Source organism: Coptis chinensis, chromosome 2 (assembly GCF_015680905.1).
Source record: "Coptis chinensis isolate HL-2020 chromosome 2, ASM1568090v1, whole genome shotgun sequence".
Classification (NCBI taxonomy): Eukaryota; Viridiplantae; Streptophyta; class Magnoliopsida; order Ranunculales; family Ranunculaceae; genus Coptis; species Coptis chinensis.
Genome location: NC_141457.1, coordinates 91,710,591 through 91,721,503, shown reverse-complemented (window position 1 = coordinate 91,721,503; position 10,913 = coordinate 91,710,591). Strand labels below are relative to the sequence as shown.

The 10,913-nt window shown below is 35.0% G+C and overlaps 1 protein-coding gene, 1 long non-coding RNA gene and 1 pseudogene across 4 annotated transcripts; all 3 read right to left on the bottom strand.

Moving 5' to 3' along the window:
• Window positions 1–353: 353 nt before the first annotated feature.
• Window positions 354–4,538, bottom strand: LOC147518924 (serine carboxypeptidase II-2-like; annotated as a pseudogene). The gene is made up of 10 exons (XR_015211928.1): window positions 4,196–4,538; window positions 3,786–3,890; window positions 3,123–3,218; window positions 2,951–3,043; window positions 2,315–2,400; window positions 1,962–2,224; window positions 1,521–1,639; window positions 1,263–1,358; window positions 998–1,103; window positions 354–691 (listed from the first exon to the last, which is right to left on the bottom strand). The product of XR_015211928.1 is annotated as a serine carboxypeptidase II-2-like (transcript).
• A 2,594-nt stretch (window positions 4,539–7,132) lies between these two features.
• Window positions 7,133–7,645, bottom strand: LOC147518923 (uncharacterized). Its single transcript, XM_086594040.1, has 2 exons — window positions 7,637–7,645; window positions 7,133–7,492 (listed from the first exon to the last, which is right to left on the bottom strand). Exons 1-2 carry the CDS (start codon window positions 7,643–7,645, stop codon window positions 7,133–7,135), a joined length of 369 nt encoding a protein of 122 aa, XP_086450166.1.
• A 5-nt stretch (window positions 7,646–7,650) lies between these two features.
• Window positions 7,651–9,527, bottom strand: LOC147518922 (uncharacterized). Of its 2 annotated transcripts, XR_015214157.1 has the most exons (3): window positions 9,379–9,527; window positions 8,930–8,969; window positions 7,651–8,035 (listed from the first exon to the last, which is right to left on the bottom strand). It is a non-coding gene; the product is annotated as an uncharacterized LOC147518922 (long non-coding RNA). The 2 variants fall into 2 exon arrangements; XR_015214156.1 differs by lacking the exon at window positions 8,930–8,969.
• Between the last annotated feature and the right edge of the window lie 1,386 nt (window positions 9,528–10,913).

Here is a 10,913-nt window from a genome sequence, read left to right as displayed (position 1 = left end):
GTTAGTGTTGGAATTGGTGCGCTTATATCCCACAATGACCAAATGATGTGTACCATGTGAAGCACAGTTCTTACATATTTTGGTAATCCATGTTTTTTAGGGTACGCGAAGCATCATATTGATCTAGTATTTGTAAGATTTTGTGAAATCACGGTACCACAGTATAATATGCATCTATGTCTTCAGCTGAATCTGGACTCTACTGTCTACTGTGAGTCCTGGAGGATTGGTTCTGAATTTCAGATAGTTATGAACCTAGAACTCAAGCTCATTCTACACTTCTCCCGGGTGAATAAATTCACTCAGTGATGTGAATGTACAAGTGAATAACTACCATATGACCAAATGAATGCTTTGAAGCAACAAGGATCAGATTTTTTCGTTGCAAAAATATTTTCGATGTGAAGGACATCACGGATATACACAGATCCTCAGTTTCAATGTTCTTACTGATAGTTCATTACAAGTTTTTCGTGACAAAATTACTTTAGTATCAAGGTAAAAAACTGAAGGTAGAAGAGAAAAATCAATAATCACTAATCTATGGTAATAGAGAAGGCATTGGATTTCCCGACAGAAACGACTTGAAGAGCACAAGAGCTAGCTTGGGTTTGGTCGCAGGGACCCTATGACCTGCTCCTCTTATTGCTACAAAGTTCAGACCAACGTACTGTTCAGTCCACCCTCCCACCTGCGTAAAACACAAGGATCATGTTTAAGAAAATTACTCGGGCAATATGACAAAATCAACCGGTTCACAAATATATTGTTTGACTAGCGGCGATTCTGCCATTTGATACTTTTATGAAGAAAATCCATTGAAACTTTGGATGAATAGCTATTGTTAACCGATCAGTGTTTGAAACTTTCAATCATAAGCAATTCTCTTCAGTCACATGAGAGAAATATAAAGAGTGGTCATCTTGACAAGCACACATAGGAGGGAGAAAGAAAAGATAGTGAAATGGATAGCTATCTAAGTTGATCTAGCGCATACCTGTCCATCATCATACCAAGCACGCCAAGGAGATGCAAGTGGAAGTCGGAGAGCATCTATATCGTAGCGGGTGGATGTAACTGGGATTACACCGTCTGTATCACCACTTTCAGACATAAAAGGGAGAGGCGATTATCAGGTCATAATAATGCTTTCAAAGTATACCAAATAATTTACTCAACAAAATCATCTGCGCATAACACTGTCATTTACGAACATCACAACCAAGCCACTGCTATGAAGATAACATGATAGTGTGACCTACCTGAACATCCAAATACGAAGCCCTGATGCTATAAGCTCTTGGTAAATGTCTAGAACCGAAGTAGCAGAATCTTTCCAGGAAGTATATATAGCAGGCCTGAAAAGAACATATATCATAACCCGATTGTCATTTACCTTGAGGTAATAATCATTGTATGTAAAGAAATGGTATGTCAAACCCATCACCAACAAGCGGCTTTCATAATAAAGGTCATGTTGTAATTTTTAGTTGCTATCTACTTGTACTTGATAGTTTTACCTGCAAAACTCCCATTTAGCGGGATTCACATGAAGTGCTTTCTGAACCTCCGGTAAATTAAAGTATATTCCTGAGTACTGTAGGGTGCACGGGTCATACTCCTCATTGATGTTTCCAACCTTTTGTGGAAAAGAACAAAAGAAATATCATATTCAGTCATTGGTAATTAAGAGACAACATGGAAACATGGAGACACACAAGCATACACACTGAAAGAACAAAAATGCACACCGGCCACATGTCATGTTGCTAGATATATACAGACATAAAAATCAGTTTAGATGCTGGAATGAAATTGGTCATACTTGCATCATTTGATGTTTTTGTTGGCTACCACCTACCTGTATATTATGTTTTTCTGGGAATATATAAGTGAACTTAGCTGTGAGTTAAACATATTACGGTATGAATTAGAATTCGATCTCAGGAAGAATTACTTACATATCGCCTTTTCGGGGGTATATCCGAATCACTGACATTGCTAGTGCAGGTAGGAGTATAGATGCTATATATATCGATGTTCCCAAGCTCAAGAGTAATTACATCAGAAATCTTACTACAATTCTCTGGGCTGTGCACGAAGGAAGCATGGCTACAGAAAGTGTTGCGAAGCTTGTAGGTTTGATCAGAAATCAAACCAGTGGCCCTAAAAATTCTGAACGTCCTAATTGGTCATTGAAATCATCGGTTAGAGCATTTCCCACCTGCATTACATATGTTTCTTCTTTCAACTGTTTGAATGTTCCCATGGTGCACAATCAAGAGATAAGAATAAAAAGGAACTGAGTACATACCATGTAGCCCTTGAGATTGATTGGTTTTTGCCCTGTAGACGACTGATACCTCACAATGGCTTGGGCAAGCTGAGGAATGTAGTGTCCTATGACAAAACAAAATATGCCAATATTTAATGGAATAGTAGAAAAATAATCAATCATGTTAGTTAAACGTTTCCTTTCTATTTACTTAATGATTCAATTGGGGTTACAAAATGGTCAGATATTGATAACGCAACGACTCTATGTTTCTAATGAAAATGACACGCTAGTGCTGTGGTGTGGTTTTCTGTTTTCCATCTGAAGACATTAAGGGATCAAGTCTCCACGCTAGAGAGACTATGCCATTTGGAGTCCTGCCATCACAAAAGCAATTGTGATCTGCCTTAAACCACTCTCTATTACCAAAAAAAGTATGGTATTCTTTTCCAAAACAGAGTCCGCTTCATTATGACAGCTAGGCCACCTTGACTTGACAAAAGGGATTCCAGTCTATAAGACACTTTGATCTTTGTTCTACCAACATCTTTTCATGATTTTATGATTGATTAATTAGTTAAATTACCCAGGGGTAATCAAATACAGTTACTTAGCTTACTTGTGTGCCAAGACTTACTGTTTTAGAATAAAACTACCAGTTAAACTTTTCATTACCTGCATAGCTTTCGCCGGTTATATAGAAATCCCTTCCTTTATATTGAGGAAATCTCTCAAACCACTTGAGTAAGAATACTAACGAGTCATCAGCTGTAAACAGTAAGAGAGATTATGTTAGTTTAAAGTCCTATATATAGCATTTTCAGGTCTAAATTATTTGGACTCATACCAGTCCTTTTATCTCCATTTGTCAGATATTCAGATGGATTGCTGGAATAGGAGAACCCTGTACCAACAGGTGATTCAAGGAATATGATGTTGGCCACTGCAAAAAAGATGCATTGGATTCACAGTAAGAATTGCATAAGAGAGTTTGTGGGATGATAATTAAACTAGGTATGATTTTCCTAATTGCAATGGTTTCAAATTTGATTGGTAAGAAAACCCAAAGCACACCATTCTGTTGGCATCCTTGATCAGATATGTAGCTGTACTAACTTACAGCTAATGGCGGAGAGAACATCCACCAGTTTAAGGAAATTAAACACCATTCTTTAAGAAAAAAAGTTGTCTTCCCAAAAATAGATACCCTTAGAAGGGAAAAAAACAGTCGAATTTCAAAGTAATCTACCCGCAATTACCATTTTCGTCTTCTCTGTTACAAAACTACACATCAAACACGGCCTTTAGCCTTATATACAATCAAAGGAAAGCTTGAAGAACATGATGAATGAATTTGACTGGAGAGAAGTTCATCAAGATCTCTTAGATAGAATGAAAGAAAAGCCTGAAGAAGTTCCAGAGCAGATGGTACACAAAAATAACCAGTCGACAAACGACCATCTTTGAAAATACTAACCAAATCTTAGTGAACTATACGAAAAGTGCTTACCTTGATTCCAAGAATAAGGATTGAGATAGAGGGTCTTTCCATCAGGATTAATACTAAAAGGGCCTATTCTCTCTGCTTCGGAACCAACTGACGAACACCCAGGTCCTAAAGATTAGAATCTTCTTGGATCAGAACCAAAAATAATATACGGAAGATAGTAGGTACAATGCACAACAGATAATTGTGAGGAAATTTACGTAAACATAATTGGTAGTATGTTTTAGGTAGGTCTAGAAATGCTGTTCAGGAAAATGACCTATACTTGTACTGCAGAGACTAAAAGAATAAGAAAGCAAGTTTAAGCTGTGCATTTTAGTTTTCTGATCCATCTCATTTAATCACCTAAGATTTTCCACCATAGTGCATGATCACAGAAATTATAACAGTATAGAAGAGCAAAAAAAACAGACCTCCTTCGAGCCAAATAACAAGAGGTTTTGAAGAAGGGTCCTCAACAGCTTCTAAGAACCAATAAAACAGATTCCTCCCAGACTCTTCGTTCACTGTGACAAATCCTGAATAATGTTCAAAGCTCACATTTACAGACAACCCTGGTAGCTCAAGTACTCTGTCTTTCTCTTGTTGTTGATAAGCTGGTTCTGAATCAAAACTACAACTAGTACTACTACTTGTTTGAAGCTTAACAAGGAGAAAGAAGAGATGAAAAAACAAAAGCCGTCTCTTCATTTCCATTGTTTTCTTGATATTTGTTCTTGGTTGAATTTGCTAGCAAGGTGGTTGGTGGAAGGAGTGATTGGAATACTAAGTCTATAAGTCTTTACTTATGAGTTGTGATTTTTATATTGAGAGAAAGAGAGGGGAGGTCGGCTCCTTCTGTGGCGGCAAGTAAACTTTGAATTGCTTAGCTGTAATGCAGACAAAGGTGATTTTTATAATGCAGTATAAGTCTTTACGTATGTTTACTCAAGGCCCAAAATTTCGATATCGTTTAATATATCGGTGTACCCAAAAACCGAGATATATCGGATATATCGGATATCTCGGTTTTTTTGGTGACCAGTCCAAAGTTTCTAAAATATCGGATATCTCACCGATATATCTCGGATATCTCGCCGATATATCTCGGATATATCGGATATTTCGGAAATTTCAATATTAAATTATTAAAAATTGGTTAAAAAGTCAACCGATATATATCGATTATATCGGAAATATCGATTATATCGGCGATATAAACTTTCATATCGGAAATTCCGATATATCTCGGAAAAAAAGGGATTTAATATTCGGTGGATATATCTCGGAAATATCGATCTCGGTGTACCAATTTACCGAGATATATCGGTGAGATATCGGATATCTCGGCGATATTTTGGGCCATGTGTTTACTTATCTTATGATCAAGACTCAAGAGAAACAAATGATATTACAATTTTGCAAGAAAAAGTGTCCAATTTGCTGCTTAGTCGTGGATCTCTTATAGAAATCAACTTTGTCTGCATTATAAAAACCACCTTTGTATTTGTCTGCATTATTAGCTAAGCAATTCAAAGTTTACTTGACACAGAAGGAACCGTTACATCAAATTTCTCTTTTAAAGTAGGCTCTAGTTACTATGGAACTGTCTACAGAGGTCAGTTTCCTAATGATATGCAAATAGCAGTCAAGGTTGTGACAGAGAGTGAATTTAATATTTTTTATTAGTAATTGAAAAAATTCAATTGGATTTCACATCATTACTCATTTGTTTCTTTTTTCTGGACTATGTCACGAATAATCTATAATTCAAGTAGCCTTTCAAAATATTCTATTTTCTGACATAGTTTCCAAACTATGTTAGAACAATATACTTAAAAGTCCCACCTATTAAATTGTCGTACAATAACACAAATTTAAGAATTCCAAAAAACATATTAACAAAATAAGTCTAAAACAAACAAAATAAGTCTAAAACAACCAAACATCACAAGACATTACTAAGACTAAAATCAAATTAGTTGTACATCAACCTCGTTTTTTATCCATTTATAATTTTTTTTTTATAGTCTCCTCTGTAATTTCAACATTAAATCATATCTCCACATTATACCTGTAAAACATCATCCAAAAACATAATACATACAACAAACTAAGATGTATAACACTATTCAAAATTTTGACAAAGCCTCCTCTGTAATTTCAACATTAAATCATATCTCCACATTATATTTGTAAAACACCATCCAAAAACATAATACATACAACAAATTAAGATGTACAACACCATCCAAAATTTTGACAGAGCCTCCTCTATAATTTCAACATTAAATCATATCTCCACGTCATACCTGCTTTGGACTTTTACAAAAAACTAAGATGTACAACACCATCCAAAAACAAAAATATATAACAATTTACATCCTATAAGTTCAATAAGATAATACATACAACAAAATACATGTAAGACTTTACAAATTGTTTTATTACAGAGCTCTCACTCTGCAGTTGCACCTAAACATATGCAGCAAGTGTTAAAAAATGTTCTTCATGGTTGGCATTTGCCGAGTCCCTACACAGATTAAAAAAAAAACAAAAAACATCAACTTTATCAAAGTAATAAAAAAAAAAAACATTCTTCAAGGTAATGACATAGACATTACTTCAAAAGTAAAAACAAGATAATTGCAGGCTTAACCACAAATGTAAAATTGAACTTAAGCAAATATAATATACATATTGCTTATCTAACTAGATAACAAGAAACATTGTAGGTGCAAACTAGCAAAGTTGGTAAAATTTTTGGGTGATGATACTAGAGGTTTGGGGTTCGAACCCCACCGCATCAATGAGTTACTGTTCTCGTTTAAAAACAGGCTTGCCAATAAAAAAAAAAGATAATAAAAAACATTAGGAAACACATTAGTAAGTGTCAAACTATGGAAAACCAATATGCGTCACCTCCCACTTAAGATTCAATTATGATATTATAAGAAACATATTTTGTGTAACTTTAGGCATTAGTTTAAAGGTACATATAGATGAATCAACTATAAGATGCAATCATGAATTAACATAACGAGAATATAAACAAAATCTCAAGATAAGTGTAGTTTCAACTAATGTTTGTAGTTGACATGTGGAGCAAACGACTCTCCTCTTGCAATCGGCCTTTAAGACCAACACATCTTCCAATTCTTTGCAGTCTATCTAAAGTGAACATAGGGCTAAATGCTAGATCACACAACTTTCTGGTAAGTGACAAAGCAACAAATGTCAAACTGGGCTTTCTTTTTCACCAATATCTACCATAACCTGATCAAGAGTGAGCCCTTGACTTTTATGAATTGTTATAGCTCAACACAAACTAGAGAAATCTGAGTTCTTTGGCATGAAGTATCATTTGTCTTTCAATGAGTTGTTTGTGGAGCAATTGGTATTATATTAGAATCTAGACGGAACTTAGGACCACGGTAATTATCAAAGTCTACCATGACCGTAAGAGGAATATCTTCTAGTGATTTGCAACCATTTGCATAGACAATGTCCACAATAATTCCCATTGCACCATTAACCAGACTATTGTGTGTGGCAATGTTTGATCGAAGCATAACATGTGCACCAACTGATAAACACAAAACTTTTTCCAAGCCTTTCGCATCATCAGACAAATCCCTGGAAGCAGTATCACAATTAATTTTTGATACAATTCGAGCAACAGGTTTTCCAAGCTCAATTAGTCCATTGAGATTGTAATCATGTGCAGCTTGCTTGGTCAGAAATAGACGCAAAGTATATTTGAAGGTGTTAATTTCTTCCGCACTGAGCGAGGAAAAGTCTCTAGTCAGAAATAATTTCCAGTCATCTGTAACGCCCCAAAATCAATAAAGATTACAAGGCGTTAATAAGATTACTTTCAACATTAAAATTTAAATAAACCCTCATATATATATATTTTTTATACAAAAATCCGGCAGAGTTTCCTTTGTATATTCAACATTTCATAAACCTAAACCTGTCATAACCTGAAAAATCAAAATAACCTAATATTCATATATCAACCCTTCCAAGTTATATAACTTTACATAGTTTGAAAACCAAAACATATCTATATACAACGCGAACTAAATATATACAACCCCATCAAAACATATACACAACACCTTCCAAAAGATAAAGTATTGACTACACTACAACATATACATACAGGGAAATAAAATGTTAACTATAAACAGCTTCACTCCAAAGCTTCTACTCCTCGTGCTGCTCTACATACTCCACTAAACTCGTACTGACATCTTCGACAATTATATCTGAAAAAGGGAGATAGGGGGGGTGAACAAAAGTCCAGTAGGAAGATACAACTGCTATTAATCATCATAAAAACATTTTACGCATATATATAATATTCTAGTATAAACTTAAACATTTAAATAACCAATTTAACCTTCATAGCAATATCTACCACAACCTGAGTACATTCCACAAATCAAACCACATTCTAATTAATCTACAAAGATAAATGGATGCCCAGAAAAGTATGTGGGATTTCCCGGATTACGTTAAGAATGTTTTCATCTATTAGAAACCCCATAACCGCTAAGAGATGTATTCCTTAACCATCCAATATAATTCTTTGTTGCCGGACGAATACAAAGAATTATATATAAGGAGTCGCAACCAACCCTCTTCCAAACATCCCAGAGTATCGATATACAAGTATTTAGAATAAACTATGGCCCGCGACCTATTTAAACAAGAAGCCCACGGCTAATATTAAATGACAAAGCCCGCGGCCAATTTAAATGACAATGGCCCGCGGCCTATTTAAACGACAATGGCCCACGACCTATTAAAATGACAAGCCCGCGGCTAATTTAAATGACAAAGCCCGCGGCCAATTTAAATGACAATGGCCCGCGGCCTATTTAAACAACAATGGCCCACGACCTATTAAAACGACAAGCCCGCGGCTAATTTAAATTACTTACACCCTTAATCAATACTTACCATTCTTCAATCCTGTAATCATAACTGATAACTCAATAATATAGTAAGTTACCCTATCAACTAACTTCCATCTCTAAAACCAATACCATACATAGTCAATCATTCTACAGCACAACCAATAAATCACACGCATCACATCAAAATATCATACAATATATATTTTTCATAAATGACTAAGAGAAGTAATATCCACATACCTTCTACTCGCAACCACTAGTTCTCTTCCATTCCAAACCACTGAAATAAATATTGGTAACTTATATTAATCATTAAGTCATACTCTAAACTTACAAGAATTCTCCAGTTTCTAACCATAACACCAAACACTACTACACTCTACATGATTTAAAATTCATCGACGACAATCGAAATACACTCCACTATTACTGTTCATATCCTCCATTCAATATAATCAACTAACACAATGAAAATTACAACTACTCAGCTTCAAATTCGTGTTTCTACAAATACCTAACAAAAACCCATGAAAAATCATGTCTAAACACTTAAAAACTAAAGAATATAGTATGGTTCTCATAGCATAATGATAGGGTAGTATTTAAATCATAAATTTCTACTCAAAATACGATTCTAAATGATAAAAAAAGAAGAAGAAGCAAAGAGGACTAAAAATCAGCAAACTTACCACTTAAAAGCTTTAAATTCGTCACCCAAATCAATACCAAAACCACCCTAATCACCTAGAGAACTCAATTCAATCATTTCTAAACAAAATCCCTCTAAATTTTGTTTGAAAACGCAAGCTTTCTTTGAATATTGAATATGCTTTCTTTTAAAACTAAAAAAACTCTGTTTCTGTAAAAGGTTTTATATTTATCTACTAAACTCTTAAACAAATAACATATTTATTATAAAGCCCTCCCTTTATTCCAACTTAAGCAAATAAGCCCTCCCTTCTTTCTACTTAAAAAAAAAACCCTTTTTCTATACTAACACTTTATTAAAAAATAATATATATATATATACCTAACTAATGCTAACACTCTAAATAAATTAATATTATATTAACAACTAATATCAATAGTAATTAAGATTAATCCACCCATAAACCTTGCATCATTACATCATCGATCGTGGATGTTCCATCACTGAGTCTCATCAATGCCTCCCGGAACAATGCTTGCCTATCCCCTGCTTGTTGAAATATATGAGACAACCGAACACATTTATCAAAAAAAGTGTACAAAAGTTCACCATATAGTTGCTGAGGACTCCCACCTCCTTTATACAATGCCCTATCACATACAGGAGGTAACTGACGCATATCACCAACAATGAGAATAGAGACATTACCAAATGGCTCATTAGGCCTAAAAATATCTCGACAACGACGGTCAATATTTGCAAGCATAGATGTTCCGACCATACTATATTCATCAATAATGATGAGTTTGGTGTTTTTAAAGTCCTCTTGCATACGCTGACATTGATCACCTTCAAAAGATTTAATTTTTTTTTAAGTATTTCGTTCAGTTCTGATGGCGAGTTCATGGTGTATGGTTGCACCTCCAATATTAAAAGCAGCGACTCCAGTTGGAGCCATGACATGTACTGCTTTAGCTGATCTAAAAAATCCAGTAATTGAATGCACAATTGCATTTATGAGAGTGGACTTCCCGTGCCTGCACCACCACAAACTATCATACGAATGTATGCTCGACATTCTAGTGCTCAAATAACCATATCATGTGCCACTCTTTGTTCAAGAGACAGTTCATCAAGGGTTACAATAAGAGGTTCAATGTTAACTTCTTCTCCACCGCGCAAAGTATGCACAAATTTTCTTTCACTCTCCATGTTTGGATATCGATATAAACCTTCTGCCCAATTGTGTGAAGTATCAAAGTCTCGCCTTCCTAATTCGACATTCTCCCAAGGGACAAACAAGGGCCCCATTGCAGCTGCCATCATCCATTCATCTCGAAACATGTCTTCCATATCATTCTCTATCTCAATATCATCTTTGAATTCTTCATCAACAGGTTCAGGAAGAATTATTGATTGGTGTTCTCCGAAGCCTAAGTCCATGTACCTTTCTGACCATAGTATGAAATCCCCTTTTGCTTCTTCTAGAGTCCGAAAAGGGTGATGAATCAAGACTTGTTGACGACAAAATGATTCTAATTTTTCAGTATTTGGTAGGATGTCACCATCCAGTTG